Source organism: Lasioglossum baleicum, unplaced genomic scaffold, assembly GCF_051020765.1.
Source record: "Lasioglossum baleicum unplaced genomic scaffold, iyLasBale1 scaffold0021, whole genome shotgun sequence".
In the NCBI taxonomy this organism is placed as follows: domain Eukaryota; kingdom Metazoa; phylum Arthropoda; class Insecta; order Hymenoptera; family Halictidae; genus Lasioglossum; species Lasioglossum baleicum.
The window spans coordinates 5,486,278-5,504,500 of record NW_027469081.1 but is presented as its reverse complement, the minus strand read 5'-3'; the positions used below and the strand labels follow the sequence as shown (position 1 = coordinate 5,504,500).

Genomic DNA, 18,223 nt, shown 5'->3' with positions numbered 1-18,223 from the left:
ACATATGAAGTGACTTTAGAACATGAAAAAGAAAGAGAAATTGCGATCTCGACGCTATGCAAAGATTAAAAAACGAGAAAGATTACTTTATAAAATATGCTGAACTGTTTTATATTTTTATTATTTAACGTTCGGTTTCGCAAATATAAAGACGCGATGAACTATGACCGATCATGTCGCAAAACCGAACACCGTGTCAAGTCACGCGCGTCGCTCGCTCCATTACAATTTTTTGATAAGAAACAAAATTAAATAAATCTTAAATAAATCTTAAATACATTACTTAAAACAGTTGAAAAACTACAAAAAGTGTGCCTTTTCCTGACGGATGCAAACGCTCCAATTCGATAGGTTTCCTTCGATGGTATTTAAACTGTAGAGGTTTAAATGACGATGGACGTTTCGGGCGCAAGGAAGGATAGCGCGTATAGAAAAGAAAGAGACGCGGAGAGTCGAAGTCGCCGGCACAGTTCAAAGGCCCGCGCGTGGTCTTGCTTTACACGCGCTGTCCTTCTCTACGTTCGGCTCGGCCTTTGAAGCTCGAAAAAAGTAGGACCACGATCGAAAAACGCGAAGAAATCCCCCCGATGCGTTCGCGTTTATAGAACATTTACTGTACTATGAATGTTCTTTTTCTTCGCTAGATCGATTCAATATGTAATGTATTAAAGTATTAACTGAGAATTGCATTATGTTTTCGAAATTTATATTTTGTTACATACAATGGAGATGGCTTTTTATTGCTATGCAAGGGAGGGAGTTTTTGATATACATACATAATCTAATATTGATTTAAACTTTAAACGCATACCTACTCACGAATAATTTCCAAAAGAATTTATTTCTTATGTTCAAATCATTATTCTTACTTGTCAGCGAGAAGGTGAAATTAGCATGTTTTTCTGTCACAACAAATCACTTTCGCGAAACATGTCGAAATTTATGTCTCCAGCAAGCTTCGTCCGTACAATTCTTCGCCGATTACGAGAAATCGACGGGTAACTACATAATGGACGTCGATGGGAACGCTCTGCTCGATATGTATATGCAAATTTCATCGATGCCTTTAGGCTACAACCACCCGGCTATGTTAAAAGTCCTGGCTGATCCTGTTAATCAGGTAAACGAAATATCAGATCCCGTTTTCTCGAACGAATTTCTTCGGAATTACACTGTAATCGAAAATAATATTTCAATACAGAAGGAAATATTCTATAAAATTATACTTACAATATAGCAATAGAAAAAATTCTTATATCGTTAATGTTAACACTGGGTTTACGGGACCCGTCATTTTCACGAATTTCGGACTTGATGAGTAAAAATTACAAACGCCGTAACTACACTCCTCAAAGGAATTAAGGGATCACTTGTGCGAACCCGCAAAATTAGTCCCGCTTTACGTGATCATAACTCCGTCAAAAATTGCCGTATCGATATCGTTGAACAATGGTTTGAAAGCCTGAAACCTCTAGTTTCAGATGCTCTGTTTCAAATTGTTGCTATGTTGGTTTTTACAAAGTTATAGCGAGATGAAGACAACATTGACGGTTAACAAAAATTTTGTACAACTTTGGAACATCACACGGGGAGCAACAAAGTTTTTTGATAAATCGTGTTAATATCATTTGGAAGGGCTATCTTTTCTGTGTAAATTGCGTGGTTGTTGAATATTGTGCGATTTTTTTTATTCGAGTTATTCGACGGAATTCTCGACGGAGCTCGAGATGCCTCGGTATGAACAGTAAAAGTTTGTAGAAGTTTGTGTTTATTTATGCAATCCTAATAGATTTAATTAGCTTATATTGAGTCTGTTAACATTGTAATTGTTTCTAACTTAAATTAATTGTTTTTTTTTTTAAATACGTGGTTTCCTTTAACCGTGAAATTGACGGGTGTCCGAAAAGATATAGGTATAGAAAAATGTCCGTAAACCTTATTTAATTGTACCAACAGAAATTTATAGCCAATAGACCAGCATTGGGGGTCTTCCCCGGAAAGGATTGGCCGAGCAGATTAAAAAAGGTCATGCTTGAAAAAGGAGTATGTAACTTGGTTATCGTGTATTCGGTTATTATGTGCATGATCGTAACTTGTTAAAACATACGTATATGATATTCACAGATTGCTCCTCCAGGATTATCTCACATTACAACCATGATGTGTGGTTCCTGTTCCAACGAGAACGCTTTCAAGAATATTTTTATTTGGTACGCTGAGAAACACAGGAAAGGTGCTCCGTTCACAAAAGAAGAAATCGAAAGTTGCATGATGAACCAGCTTCCAGGTGCCCCGCGATTTTCAATCCTTTCATTTAAAGGTATATATGTATATAGTGAATAACAAACAGAAATTAGAAAAAATTCGTTGAACGCAACGGTTTAAGGAAATACCGTCATTATGATTAGGTGCTTTTCACGGAAGAACATTGGGAACTCTCTCGACGACGCATAGCAAATATATTCACAAAATAGATATTCCAGCTTTTGATTGGCCGATTGCCTCGTTCCCTCAGTACAAATATCCATTGAATGAAAATACACGGGAGAACCAACAGGAAGATCAACGTTGTTTAGCCGAAGTATATAGTTGATCAAATGTTTGCTCAACGTGTCGATATTTTTTTCTTTACCAATGCATCATATTTTAAATGACCATGTATTACAATATTGCCTCATCAGGTTGAAGAATTGTTCGCCAAGTATAAAAATGAAAAGAAAGTGCCTGTCGCTGGTGTGATAGTGGAACCAATTCAATCGGAAGGAGGGGATAATCACGCATCTCCTGAATTTTTCCAAGGATTACAACGCATAACAAAGAAAGTAATAATTACTTATATGTGTATTTCTGCTTAGAAAGTATGAACGATGCTGTTAACGTTGAAAAACCTGATCTATCACATTCTTATTTAACAAAATATAACAACGTTGTAAATTAGTTACGTTTTCTAGTAAGACGATTGTTGTTAACATTTTAGCACGGAGCAGCCTTATTAATCGACGAAGTTCAAACAGGAGGTGGACCAACAGGGAAAATGTGGTGTCACGAGCACTTCAATCTGGAAACTCCGCCAGAATTAGTAACCTTCAGTAAAAAGATGCAACTCGGTGGTTATTACCACTCCGAAGCTCTAAAGTAAATTAAGAGATACTTGAGTGGTCAACAACGAAATATAGGATATTCCGGAACGTGGTTATTCCTCACGCAAGTACAAATTCGGAAGATCTTTACTCTTTACTATACAGGGTGTCCCACGCAACTGGAACAGGCTGTACCTCCTAAACGGTCGGGAATGGAGGAAAATGTCATAAGAAAAAGTTGAATGGCATCAGACGGTGCATACTACGCAACTAATTTTATGCACTTTTCTGCATCGCTGCATCAGAAAAATGCGACTTCACTTTTTTTTAAATGGAAACCTACATTTTTGACTGCGCCAATCGATGTAGTTTGTTGTGCTCTACATAAAAGTACTAACATACTTATGCCCTAAACTTATTCGTTAGGAAGTTATCGATGCTAACAATAAGAGTTCTCTGATTTATAATGGAACATAACGTAAGTAGGTACACCGAAACACTTGCCGAGACCGAAATAATTCAGTGAACTTTTAGCTTCGATAACTTCTTAACGAATAAGTTTAGGGTATAAGTACACCTATGTTAGTACTTTTATGTAGAGCACAACAAACTGCATCGATTGGTGCAGTCAAAAATGTAGGTTTCCATTTTTAAAAAAGTGCAGTTGCATTTTTCTGATGCACCGATGCACAAAAGTGCATAAAATTAGTTGCGTAGTATGCACCGTCTGATGCCATTCAACTTTTTCTTATAACATTTTCCTCTATTCCCGACCGTTTAGGAGTTTAGGAGGTACAGCCTGTTTCAGTTCCGTGGGACACCCTGTATAATATTAGGAAAAATTAACATGTTATTTATATACCACACCCGCCTGTGGCTATAATTTTAGTATGTGATTTATAGACAACACCTGCAGTTAAAGGGTTAGAAAACAGAGCATAATTGAAGAAGGACTTGAAGTATTTGCGCGAAGGAATACGTATGTTTCGGAAAGCCTTGATCACCATCCTACCATGATGAATTATGAAAGTCAATATATGTATGTAATCATCGTGTTGTTACAGGCCCAATCTAGGGTTCCGTGTATTTAACACCTGGATGGGAGATCCCAGTAAAGTGATACTGCTCGAAGCAGTTCTAGAAACCATTAAGAATGAAAAACTCCTGGAAAGAGTTACACGTGTCGGCGAATACACATTAAAGCAACTGACGAGTTTGCAAAATGAATTTTCCAGCACGATCAATTCGGTTCGTGGTCGTGGAACATTTATTGCATTTAACTGTGCTACGACCGAACTCCGAGACCAATTACTTAAGGAATTATTAAAGAAAGGTAATTCTCGTTTAATAATACTCCGATTTTACTAGATTACAGAAAAAATAAAATTACAGTGGATTTCGGTTAATTGGAACCACGGACCTAAGGACTGAGCGTAACCCTGGTGTGGGGGGGGGGGTATGGCGAAAGACGGAAGGGGTATCAACCATCTGCATCGGCCATCTTGGATGGGGCCACACTGTGGTGCGCTCTATAGGCGACTTTAAATACTAGTGTAGCGTCTGTAGCACGTGGTCTGTAGAATACACGCGGTCGCGGTACGCCAGAACCATTTTGTGCCCAATACACGTGCGGTAAAGTTGGTGAATCGTCGTGGCCTTGTGTTTTCTGCGCGTTGATACACATTAATTGGTAAAAATGCGAGCGTGTATGGTGAAAGGTTCTGTTCCACGCTAAAAATGTAGTACAGACGCTACACTAGTATTTAAAGTGGCCTATAGAGCGCACCACAGTGTGGGCCCCATCCAAGATAGCCGCAGTCAACCATCCCTCCCCGCTCGCGGCACGCCCCCTCTCACCCATAAGGGTGCGTTCCGTTTCACGCTTCAAGCGCATACACTGTATAGTGTAGTATAAGAGTCTCTATGCATACACTATACAGTGTATGCGCTTGAAGCGTGAAACGGAACGCACCCTAAGTCTACTTTACGCTCAGTCCTTAGGTGCGTGATTGGAACACATCGGGGCTGATCGGGGCCTGATAATTATAATATATCCCCATTAAGGGGGTAGTCTACCCTCGATTTGTAACTAGAAAATTACTAGAATCTTACTAGATTTTGGGTCGAAAATATGGGTTTCGTACTAAACGTTGTTTGACCTTATTAGAACAAATTGTGGGCTGGGTGAGGGCTCATTCGAAAGAGGAAGGTTCATCACACACGGGTCTGGTCATGATTTTAACGAGATTATGTTTATATCTAATAATATGAGTGTCCAAAGTAGAGTAAAAATCTAGGAAAAAAACCAGCAGATTTCAATGCATTTTTCTGTCCCCAAAAGACTTTTTGACTTATATTATGACCAGACCCGTGTGTGATGAACCATCCCCTTTAGAATGAGCCCTCACCCAGCCCAAAATCTGCTCAAATAAGGACAAACAACCGATTCGCGCAGACCCACTTTTTCGATCGAAAATCTAGTAAGATTTTAGTTATTTGCTAGATATTTGCTATTTACTAGAATCTTACTAGATTTTCGATCGAAAAAGTGGGTCTGCGCGAATCGGTTGTTTGTCCTTATTTGAGCAGATTTTGGGCTGGCTGAGGGCTCATTCTAAAGGGGATGGTTCATCACACACGGGTCTGGTCATAATATAAGTCAAAAAGTCTTTTGGGGACAGAAAAATGCATTGAAATCTGCTGGTTTTTTTCCTAGATTTTTACTCTACTTTGGACACTCATATTATTAGATATAAACATAATCTCGTTAAAATCATGACCAGACCCGTGTGTGATGAACCTTCCTCTTTCGAATGAGCCCTCACACAGCCCACAATTTGTTCTAATAAGGTCAAACAACGTTTAGTACGAAACCCATATTTTCGACCCAAAATCTAGTAAGATTCTAGTAATTTTCTAGTTACAAATCGAGGGTAGACTACCCCCTTAAGGGGGTAGACTCGTTTCCAGGGTTGCAAGGATGCAAAGATGGGATTTTTCAGTAGACAAAAGCGCCAGATAAAAGATAATTACAAGGCGTAATTTGCACTATTCGGCAGCGTAATTTGCACTTTACGGAAGCATAAAGTTGCTACATACATGCTGCCAAATAATACAAATTACGCCCTGGCAACGTAAAAATAGGAATTTTGAGGGCGATTGCGGTCTAGATTGATCTTTTACCTAGCGCTTTTGACTACTGAAAAACCCCATCTTTGCATTATCGAGAAATGAGAAGGCGCATCCCGCACCTTTGCAATCCGAGAAGCGGAGAGTTTTTTCTAGCAGACGACGCTCGTGCGTCAACACTCACACACCGCTAGGATACACTCGCACACCGCTAGACCACGTATACGTACGCGAGGATTGCAAGGGTCCGGGATTCCACTTCTGATTTCTCGATAATGCAAGGACGGGGTTTGGTAGTAGTCAAAATCGCTAGATGAAAGATCAATCTAGGGCGCTGTTTGTCTCAAAAGTCCTTCTTTTACGTTTCCTAGCAATGGTTTTGCAATAGGCTGCATGTTGCCCATCAGATGGCGCTGCAGTCACGCCGGCGCGGTGTACTAGCCTTTCCGACGCTGACGGGCAACATGCAGCCGAATATTATTACCCCCCTTATGGGGGCCGTCTCCTAGCAGATGACGGTCGCGCGTGAACACTCACACACCGCTAGAGTACACTCACACACCGCTAGACCACGTATACGTACGCGAGAATTGCTAGGATCAGGGAAATGCGTTCTGATTTCTCGATAATGCAAAGACGGGGGTTTTTATTAGTCAAAATCGCTAGATAAAAGATCAATCTAGTGCGCTGTTTGCTTCAAAAGTCGCTTTTTTACGTTTCCGAGCAATGATTTTGCAATATTCGGCTGCATGTTGCCCGTCGGAGAGGCTAGTACGCCGGCGTGACTGCAGCGCCATCTAACGGGCAACATGCGACGGGCAACATGCAGCCGAATATTGCAAAATCATTGCTCGGAAACGTAAAAAAGCGACTTTTGAAGCAAACAGCGCACTAGATTGATCTTTTATCTAGCGATTTTGACTAATAAAAACCCCCGTCTTTGCATTATCGAGAAATCAGAACGCATTTCCCTGATCCTAGCAATTCTCGCGTACGTATACGTGGTCTAGCGGTGTGTGAGTGTACTCTAGCGGTGTGTGAGTGTTCACGCGCGACCGTCATCTGCTAGGAGACGGCCCCCTTATGAGCATTCATCGACTGGACTACTTTTTCCGAGCTAAAGTATTTGTCCCGATTAAGCTACGTCCCAATTTACCAGAAGCCGCTGTATATAATTTTAAATAAGACAGAATGTAATTAAAAGATTACTTATCTTACAGGTATTCAATGTGGTGGGTGTGGTGTGGTTTCGATACGATTAAGACCCGCCTTAACATTCACGGAAAATCACGCAGATATATTTTTAGACAGACTCCGATCAGTCTTGAAGAAATAGTGATATAGATATATTGCATTTTGAACCGTATGTTTTGCGGCATTCAAAATCAAACGTCTTCCATTAAAATAATGAATATTGCAAGGTCTATCGAAATAGGTTTTAAAATTGGTGCATTATTTTTATATATCAATTTTATCATGTTATACACCTAGAACAAGTCAACACATCCATGGTTATTAAAGTAAATATAAATACTATCTATATTTATCTAAGAAATTTGTCAGTCTTCCATGATATAATATAATTTACTTGAAACGCTATAAATTAATAGTGTATGCCAACTGCATGAGACGTACATAAACGTTGTAATTTGTTTTGTCTTATTTATAAGAAATGTTTAACGTTAAGACGAACTCAGTGTATTTACAATCAATGGGTCTTCCAAAAAAAAACACCTATTACTAAATGCCTTCTACACTGCTTGTCAAAGTTCTACATTTACTTCCTCTCCATAAGTATATGCGAAATTACAAATTTGATTTGTTTAGTTCTATATTTCCATCGAACGTTTATTTTAGCATCTTTTTCAAAATATCTGCAAAATGTTTATACTCCTTATGGTGACTCTTTTGTACCATGTAAGCGATCATTTTCATCTAGAAAAGAATAAGTTTCATTGAATCGATCAGCTACTTTGCTAAGAGATATTTCTCCGCTCTCTTTTACCTTCACTTTTGAATCGATGAAGTCATAGCGTTGAGATAAATTCCATAAGTTGACGGCCATGTGAGCTAATGATGGATCACGCAGGTCTGCTCGAATAACAAAACAGTTAAAGAGCTCGAGAGCAAGGTTTGCTTGCTTCTCAAGTTGATCGGTGGTCCCAAGATACTTCAAATGAGACAAAATCTCTTCTACAATTTTCGAACAAATTTTGTTGACTTCGCTTATAAATTTTTGATCAGACCCATACAACTTATCATTAGAATCAACCTATATGTGCCATGAAAATTGCAAACAATAAATATATATACATAATGTCTTAAATTAAAATTCATATTAGAAATACCTTGTCAACGTGGTACGGATAATTCTCTTGAGTTACTACCGATAATAGATCCAATACACGCAGATATAGATACGCCTTCGTTGACACATTTTCCTCGAAGGAACGCTGAACAGCATTGAGCAATCCTCTCATCAAATATAGAACACCATATTCAGGACTATCCTAGTAAAATTAGTATAATATTCACTAGGGTGGCTCTTATTTACTATTGTCAAAAAATTTTTGTCAAAATTTCTTTTACGGCACTGAGAGTTTTTCCAAATAATTAAAATTCACGTGAATTCAACGTTCTATTTATTCTGTAAGTCTATCAGGAACGGCTAAACCTTGGACATTGTTCAGAAGTAATTAAAAAATGAAATCAACTTAATTAATATTTCTACAGTATAAACGTTGCATCTAGAAATATCAATCGAACAGTGATCAGATATCAATTAAACAGTGTTATTTCGAACAACGCTGGGGGGGTGCCGCACAGTGGGCCGGATTGGGGTAAAGTGTGACATTGTGCCTCGTAACTTTTGATTCGTAAAAGGTATGGATGCGAAACTTGGACTGGACAATGTAGTAATGAAACATTAATGATTAGTTAAGAAAAAATACATCAATGTTATTATTATTATTATTATTATTGCCATTAGTGTTACAATTATACCATATATATACATATATATATATATATAGTATAAGTTAGGGAATAAAGGCCGAGTCCCTCCGTGAACCCTCTATTTATAATAATTCGTTACTATCCGCGAACGTGAAATAAACAACGGTCGTTAAGCGCGATTCGTCTTCTCGCGCGCTCCTCTTACGTCGCTACCTCACGTCGCCCGTCAACAAACTATGCTTCGCTCCGCTCCGACTCTGCTCGCTATTCGAACAATAGGTTCGACTAGGGAATTAATTCTTTCACGGTTATATTTAGAGGAAGGTGTACTAAAAATATTCCAATTTGTTAGACCCTGGAACATCCTGGGACTTTAAAGATCTCCCTTACCGAATATAAAGAATTTTTAAAATTTTCTACTTTTACTTCAGCATTGACTTTTAATATATTATGCCGACTAATTAATAATGTAAGATACGATTTCTTATCGCAAAAATCTGCTCTTCAATTTAAAAAAAAAAGCGAGAGAAAATATTAAATAGCAACGTCAGGGCATCGCATCAAAGACAAGCAATTTTTCTCGTGAAACGCCTCTAAAAGGTGAGCGCATACTAGAGGGTCGCGGGAAGGCCGCGGCTAGTCTCGGGAAGGCCAAAGCCGCCGATGGACGTCCACGCGGGAAGAAATCTCTAGCGGGCCGACGGCTCCACAGCAGGAAGCAGGGCTACCTGCTGTGCGCGGCAGAAAAAAAAGGTCTCCGTGGGCTCCCCACCTCTTTTAGGGAAAGGGACCTTTCTTTCAGGGAGCCCTGCTCCCTGCTGTGGAGCAGGGCTCCCTGCTTTCAATGCTTATTACAACTATAATATTTATTAAATTGTACTATGTTCTTCATTTCCGAGGTCTATGGACATTTGGGATGCAATGTCATATATTAGATATCGATACGAGAATGTTCGTTTTAGGGGTAAATGTCACACTTTACCCCAATCCGGCCCACTGTGTGCCATAAAAGAAATTCAAAAGTTGAAAATAAAAGCCACCCTAATGTTCACTTTAGTATAATGCCAATTTCTACATGGCTTACTTATTTTAGAAAAATTCAAGAATACATACCGGAACCACTAACAAAGTTGATAGAAAATTGGATAAATATGAAAGTAAATATGGTTGTGAGTTTTTCTGTCTTCCATCTATGTCTATAGTTTTTGGCATTTCTGGAACTAAGCTCAAAGCAGCCTTAAAACATGCATCAGCTAAAAAGATATTGTTTATTTAGTTATAATTTTAAATAAAGCGGTTCTTCTAGACAAATATAAATATTCACCTTGGCCTAAACATTGATTCAAAAGTGCCACTTGACCTGACAATAAATACAACTGCAGGCGTGTATGAACTAATGTTAACGATGGAATAGTAATAAAGCAAAACGCAGCACATGCACGAACAAATGCTGACGTTCTTCTTGTGTGATGTCCCCGAACAATTTTTCGGGTGTCGACCGATAATCTATTTACACACTATGCACAGATTTCGTTATTATTTATTACCAATATCTATCTCATGCTCATTGCGTCGCGTCATACCATGCCAAATCGATCACTTTTTCACGTCACCATCGACGATTTTCTTCTATAAATGAAATATGTCAAGGAAATAGTCCTTGTGAAATTAGGGGGAATTTAAAATCTAAAAAAATTTAATTAAAAATGACAGGTCTTCGAAGTTTGCAATTTTTCCCCATTTCATAATAGCCCAAAGAATATGACCATATTTTTTCAAAATTTAAATCACTCTGGCTCTTCATAAAAAAATGCAAAGAAAGAGTTTGTTTACATTTTTCGAGGTTGAAAATCAAGGTTTATTATCGAGGTTGAGAAAATCATTTTTTAATAGCCCAATTCTTTCTGAGTTAAAGAAAAACAAGTTGCTCAATCTGACAAACAGTTCCTGAGACAAAAATTCGTAAGTAAGATCCACACACACAGATAATAAAATACAATGAATGACCTTCTTTTTTTTTAATCAACAACCGGGTTGCTAGCTTCTAGAATCTCGTTGAACTGTAACATTTGTTACTTCTGCTATTACGCTTTGTGCCGCACTGACAGCGACGGGCGCCCTTCCCGTTTATGTACAACCGCACGCGGCGGCCCTGCACACACACACACACACACATTTTCGCCGAAATGAGCAAAAATTGCAAACTTCGAAGGCCTGTAATTTTTAATGAAATTTTAAACCAGCAAAATGATGACTTGAACTCGCCCCAATTTCTAACAATCTATAACATATTTCATTTAGAAGAAAAGTGATCAGTTTGGCTTGGAATGACCCTCATGCAACAAGTAAATGATTCTTCGACGACAACAAACCTGTACAAGTTGTACGTGTACACTGTCGAGATTCGGAAAAGCAGCTCTGGCTTCTGCATAAAAGTTGAGTTGTTTTTCAAAATCGCGGTCGTAGTCGACACGCTGCACCAAACTACATATAAGTTGTCCGATTTGTCGTTTCTCATCTTCAACGGTTAAAGCGCTGAAATTATTCACTTATGACATAATAAATATATGTATATATGTAAAATAAATGAACAAAAAGGTATCCTTAGTCCTTACCTAACAGAATCGTGCATTATTCTAGCAATAAACATGAGAGCATTTATAACAATAGGATCAGTTATGGAACCATTTTGAGCACTTAAACCTTCTATAATAGTCTTGCAAACTTCAACTTTAGTAGTTTCCTTGTGAAACAAATCGATAAAAGGTAAGAAATTATCCTGAAAAATGTTTCCTAGAATATTTTGTACATATAATTTATGAAAAACAGTATAGTAGAACATAATAGACAGATAAAAAATTACCATAGCAAGTAAAGATTCAAAATCTTGAGTATGAGCTACAATTTTTTCAATAATGTTTTGTAACTGCGGATAGTAATGTTCGAAGTTTTTGTTTGGATTTAATCGATCGATTATTTTTCCGAAAAACAGATTTAACTCGTTCACCTGCAACAAGATAATTAGAAACTTGCTTAAATCAGCTTTCAAGTATAACTGCATGATATTGAAACTTACAGAAAAGTGTATAGCAGTAAATTGAATCCAAATTTCAACGCATTGCATGAATTTGTTAGGATTTGTTAAGTCTGTTATATATTTCCATATTATATTGAGAATAGTTTGGCAATCTTCTTTTGGTGGTGATTCCTGTATTAAACATTCACCGAAGCTTCTATATAATAGATATTGCGGATAGCCTGAGAAATTATAAAAATCCAGGCAATTATAAAAGATTAAATGTAATCTTTAAGTAAGTGAAATTACAGTCAAACCTCGATAACTCGAAGAAGAACTCTTTAACTCGAAAATCTCTATAAAACGAAAATTTTGTTCATTCCCTTTCGCTGCACTTTAAAAACCTCTACAAATCGAAATAAAAATAAAATTTCCTTTAACTCTCGAATTATTTTCCACAAGTATGGAAGCTAAACAGGCCAGGACAGCAGTAAATGTTTTACAAAGTTTCGTAGTTGAAAATATCATTGGTCAACAATCTTTAAATCATTAACGCAGAGTCAAATCACAGATTTCTTTAATATGTAATAGTGTAATTATAGTAAATAACTCATGTCTAAAAATTGAACGTTTCTTTCTTTAAAACTATTACAATCAGCAAATTATTAACTCTTGTGCATATTCCCTGTAAGTCGAATTTTCGTAAGGTAAACCTCTCTTACTCGAAAACTTGGATAAGTCGAAACCACTATAACTCACAGATTTTAGATCTTCCCTTGAAATTCGAGATATCGAGGTCGAACTGTGTTGCTTTAAATTACCATCATCTTGAATTGCAATTATCATATTTAAAAAATCTATTGCACGGACAGCAATATATGAGGGTTTGAATGCTGTTAATACGCTATTTAACAGCAATGAACTGCAAAACAATAAGTTGAATTAATATAGGTACAGGATACAGTGTTTTCTCGGTAAATGTCTGAAATGTCTGGCCTCCCAAAACTATTCCTACTACTGTAGGGCAGGCATGTCCAAAAGTTGCTCGATTGGAGGCGGAGGCATTCTCAAGCAGTGTCGCCAGTTGAACTCCAAACGGAGCTCACACAATCTCCTCCTTTTCCCCTTCCACTATCCCATTCCAACACCATGCGCACACTCCAACGTTGAGACTTTACAGAGTTATAGATCTCGTTTCCCTGATTACGAATATGTACCTCATTATAGGGGCAACTACTCATTGTCAGTAATTTTCGACGTAACATGTCAGTTTAGTTCACTCTATTACCAAGTAATGATGTGGCGTAGCGGCAGCGAGCTGAACTGCTACGCCGTTGGCCCGGGGCCCGGGTTCGAGTCCCCCGTCGTTAGAAACTTGATGCGTGTAGTAGTATTCATCCCCCGTAAATATCCTCCTAAGGCTCCTTGTTGTCCTCCGTGTTGCGTTTTGTGCTCTAAGTCGCGTGGTCGCGTGGTCACCAATGTGGGAGCTCGAAACGATGGAAAGTGATAAGAAAGGAGCTCGACCAATATGAAAGAGAGGAGGAAAAAGGAAGGAGCGTTTCGTCCTGGGCCCGAAGATTTGGCGTATAAGCTACACCAGCTAAATGCTCAGAGAAGACTCATCTTCTCATGAAACAAACCCTGCACGACGCGATATAGTGGGGTATAAGAAGAAACTCCGTCGGCTGGACTGGTGACTGACTTGATTGCGCGAGCTGAACACATAGCGGCGCCGCTAAGCATACCTACACCTACACCGCGGGTGCTAACTACAATTGGTTGCGTTGACTTGAGTTGGGATTGAAGCAATGCTGAAAGCTCTTCCGCGTTATCTAAGAGATAGGATGACATTGATAGATCTCTTGACGCATCTTCATCACAGTCTTGTCGGACTCAGCCTCTCTCTTGGCCTCCATACAGGCCTTATCACGTACCCCGAGTCTTTTTCGATTTCGAGTTGAACTTGGGTTTTGAACCCTTGCTCATCTCAACATCGTAGACAATTATCGAGAAAACACTGTACTATATACTAATATAAATAGAGTAATAGCAGTATGTAATGATAGCACAATCACCTATTTGTTTGTTTTTTACATTGAGAAAGCACAGCTTCCAATTGATTTTCAGGAGTTGTTGCGACCAAAATTTGTAAAATCCAATCCAAAGCTGGCGAATAAAGATTTAAATACGAATGTATAGTCATATTCTGCTTTCTCAGTTCATCTTTTACAAAAGGGCTGAATAATTGTTGGTATGTAGAGAGAAAGTCATAAAAATTGTTTCTTATAAATTCAAAATCAGACGTTTTGTTTAAAGCTAACCCCACACGACATAAGTAACATCTAGCATATACAGCTATAAGAGGATTTCCAATTCCTCGTATCATTTGAGTTATTCTGAGCAGTGCGTTATTAAATTCACTGAAAATGAAAAGAATTGAAATTAAAATACTGCATAAATCTGTTATGTGTAACTAAATTTGTACACTTCATGTTTTATCAAATATGCTTTTATATGTACATCCTGATAACATAACAAACACTTAAGAAAAACGAATAAGTGATAAATGAACAAAGTATACATAATTGAAATTTCTTTGATACGAGACATATCTGTCTCAAGTCTCAACTTCAAAAACAAAGCAAGGGTATGCCAAAATTAACGGGCATCTACGTGCGCATATGCCGGCAGAAAGACCGGGAATCTGCCCGGCCCGGCCCGGCCGGCCTCGCTGACTGGGTATTCAAATTAACACCCTAATTCAACGTTTTAAGAAAATGTGTTTGTCCAAGAAGAATCATTTGTACACGCTTGCATTCCCATGCACACTGATTCAAGACAGCTGATGAGGTCAATATCTGATCGGTAAAACAAACACAGTCAGTGAGGCCGTCTCGAGCAGAAATCGAGCACAGCCTGGTGAGCAGATGGCGGGCATTATGTTGTCAGAACGACGCTCGAAGCTGTTCGGGCAGAACGAAGGCAGCTCGGTCCTAAATTCTGCCTTCGTTTAAGAGGGCAGCACGGTCGCACTAATGTGGCGAATGCCGTTGTACAGGACAGGTCGCACTAATATTAGTGCCACCGATGCGAATACCGCGTCTGTATTAGTGCGACGCAGGCAGAATCCAGGATCGAGCTGCCTTTGTTCTGCCCGAAAGCGCTACTTCTGCTGAAGCAGATGCCCGTCAAAAATCAAGCATTTTGCTTACTGGGAATGAAGATCTACAGTAAACACCCACCCAAACATCGCGCCTTGGTCTATTCTGTTTTCACAAATTTCGCTATTCTTTTTCATTGTGGCTGTGACCGTCAAATATCTCACGCGATATTGACCTCGTCAGCTGTCTTGAATCAGTGTGCATACGAATACAAGCGTGTACGAACGATTCCTCTTGCACAAACACATTTTCTTAAAACGTGAACTAAACTAAGGTGTTGTTCGTGTGGGTACACTCAAAGACTTGACATTAATTACCCTAACATTTTATTCTCCGTGTGCGGTCTCGAGTGAGACCAATAAAAAGTGAAAGGGGATTGATCCCTTCTGCTCGATAATTCCGTAGTGCGGATATTAGAAATGCCCTTGTGGATTTTAACGATTAGAACGAAATCGCAATTTTTGTTATTCTTTATTTTCAATTTATATTGCCATAGAGAAACACCCCTTAAATTTTCCCCCACCTGTAGTCGAACATTTTGTATAAACATTATAAAGATTTTCTTTGCTACACATGTAATATATGAAAAAACGTACAACTTACCTTGTTGTCAAATAGCTGTAAGATTTGATTATCGCCATCTCCACATAAAGACGTGGAACTAATTCTCTTATCGATGCAATTTTGTAGAACCAGTTTCTACATGTTTCTTTTGCATTCTCTGGTACCATATTTGGTGTAAAATTATCAGGTAAACTTGTCGGTACCTTACTGCCTGGTCTACAAGATATTATGAAATAAATAATTTTTTGCAGTGGGATATATATCATAATTATTCGGTATCCCATACAACTACAATAAATTACATTTATATCCAGCTGTTTTTGACTTATAACACAGGATGGAAATACAGGAATATCAATTTATTCAATAATATAAGAAATTATAGTTGCATGGGTCACCTTAGTATCATTCCATGTCGAGTAAAAGATCAAGAAGAGAATTATGAAACGTTGAATTGGTTACTAACTTGTAATACTCAGCTTTAACTTTCAACCTTTCGTACACAAGTTTCCCAAAAATATCTAAGATGTCGGTGATAAGAACAAATTTGCTAGGGTAAAAAGCCGTAACAGATGTGTCTACTAACAATTTGGCACACTAAAATAATTTATTATTAATTTACGTGTGCTTCTTTCAATAGAATTAATTGATATATAACATTGGAAAAATAAAAACCTGAATAGCTATTTTTAGCGCTTTAACCCTTTGATCGGAATGCCAAGCTTGTACAAGTTCATTATTTAACTGTTCAATTCTTGCAGTATATTGCTGCTGCGATAGGTCTAACATTTGTCTAACAGATCCTTCTTCGAAGTCATCTAGTTGTTCCAATCTCGTCCTTACCTTATCTACTACACCACCAGTTGGTTGAACTTTAACAACAACTATAATAAATTTATTTGTAGTATTACATATTACGATAAATGTAATTTCCATTAGAAACATAACATAGCTTACTTATAAAAAAGATAATGTACCTTTCTCACCACCTGTTAGAAAGCTAGTAACAATTGATAGCTTTTCTGAAGTTGTATATTTATTTAATATTGCAGTACGTCTTGCTGACCAAGGTTCTACTAATTCTTCCGCAGTATCTTTAACCTTTTTTTTCGTAGTAGCAATATTGCTAGGATAATCCCACTGTAAAATAAATATTACATTTCTTCTTCAATCTACAAATAATAGAAAATACTAATAGCTATTTTCGTAAAGCTGAAACAGCTACATGCTGCCGAATAATGAAAATTACGCCTCGTAAACATAGAATTAGGACTTTTGAGGGCAATCGCAGCCTAGATTAATCTTTTCTTTTCTTTTATCTAGCGCTTTTAACTACTGAAAAACCACATCTTTACATTATTGAGAAATGAGAAGACGCATCCCACACCCTTGTAATCCTAGAAACCTAGAAACGAGTCTACCCCTTTAAATGTTCGAATTGATGTGTTTATTAACAATAATAATATTTCAGAGGAATGTGCGTGGATATCTAAGATAGTATCTAACATGGGTAATTTCAGATAATAACATAAGGATTAAATACAATTAACTTACAAACCTCATCTGCAGCCATTTTAGATAAAGGATCCAATTCCTCTCTAGCAAATTGTGACAGAGGATCTGATCCATCAAGCGCGGTATGACTTAATAGTTGATCAGGTAAGGCATTTCCAGACAGAGGGAGCGGCGTACTACTCGATAAATTATTATGCGTATGTTGTAACACATTGCGTTTAACTCCACTACGTCCATCAATTAACTGCAACATTTAAAGGAACAGAAATTAAATTAAATTAAATTATCAAAACACTGTCTAAATATATAATTTCTTTCTATACTCAAATACTGTCTTACCAAAACAGTAATAGGTTTTAAGGGGTGATCTGCTGCTTCTTCTAAGCATACAAATCGTATTGTTTTATAGTTTACAGGTTTTGCAATCCTATAAAATATTGAAAATTTAGAACTTGAACATTTTCTATTATTTATAGGTTATAGGTTAACAATAAATACGGCAACTATAAATACATATTGTATATATAGATATATACCAGTCTATTTCCATCATTCTTCAAATTTACTAAAATCTATTTATCGTGTAGTGGTTGTATCAATAATACGAATTGTTATTCTGATGTGTTGTGATGTGTCAAGCAAACATTCTATTGCATTCTATCGTTTCATGTTTCGGTATGACATCATATGACATTGGGTGCTTTCCGATTCACGCATGATGCGCATGGGTCGCATTCATGTGATGCGCGAGTTGATATCGTTCCGTTTCGTTAAGAAGTTGATATGAACTGATTATGAAA

At 37.7% G+C, this 18,223-nt stretch overlaps 2 protein-coding genes across 6 annotated transcripts in view; one reads left to right on the top strand and one right to left on the bottom strand.

The window, feature by feature from the left end:
* Gabat (4-aminobutyrate aminotransferase) overlaps positions 1–7,968 on the top strand; it is a 24,882-nt gene extending 16,914 nt beyond the window's left edge. For both annotated transcript variants that reach the window (XM_076444873.1, XM_076444872.1), the window contains exons 3-10: positions 953–1,120; positions 1,957–2,043; positions 2,125–2,320; positions 2,409–2,581; positions 2,682–2,822; positions 2,978–3,135; positions 4,145–4,413; positions 7,430–7,968. In XM_076444873.1, the coding sequence (XP_076300988.1) occupies positions 953–1,120; positions 1,957–2,043; positions 2,125–2,320; positions 2,409–2,581; positions 2,682–2,822; positions 2,978–3,135; positions 4,145–4,413; positions 7,430–7,545 (1,308 nt within the window). In that variant the 3' untranslated portion in view covers positions 7,546–7,968. The remainder of the gene's footprint in view (positions 1–952; positions 1,121–1,956; positions 2,044–2,124; positions 2,321–2,408; positions 2,582–2,681; positions 2,823–2,977; positions 3,136–4,144; positions 4,414–7,429) is intronic.
* Positions 7,662–18,223, bottom strand: LOC143219074 (VPS35 endosomal protein-sorting factor-like). 4 transcript variants are annotated; one of them, XM_076444865.1, is made up of 18 exons: positions 17,960–18,221; positions 17,763–17,850; positions 17,467–17,667; positions 16,886–17,048; positions 16,584–16,792; positions 16,375–16,505; positions 15,948–16,124; positions 14,259–14,603; positions 13,002–13,102; positions 12,241–12,422; positions 12,028–12,171; positions 11,780–11,907; positions 11,537–11,699; positions 10,489–10,681; positions 10,278–10,417; positions 8,558–8,719; positions 8,215–8,481; positions 7,662–8,144 (listed from the first exon to the last, which is right to left on the bottom strand). In XM_076444865.1, exons 1-18 carry the CDS (start codon positions 17,974–17,976, stop codon positions 8,058–8,060), a joined length of 2,898 nt encoding a protein of 965 aa, XP_076300980.1. In that variant the 5' UTR covers positions 17,977–18,221; the 3' UTR covers positions 7,662–8,057. The 4 variants fall into 4 exon arrangements, with proteins under 4 accessions (XP_076300980.1, XP_076300979.1, XP_076300981.1 ...); XM_076444864.1 differs by having other exon boundaries at positions 11,780–11,943; positions 17,960–18,220; XM_076444866.1 differs by lacking the exon at positions 17,763–17,850 and having other exon boundaries at positions 11,780–11,943; positions 17,463–17,667; positions 17,960–18,223.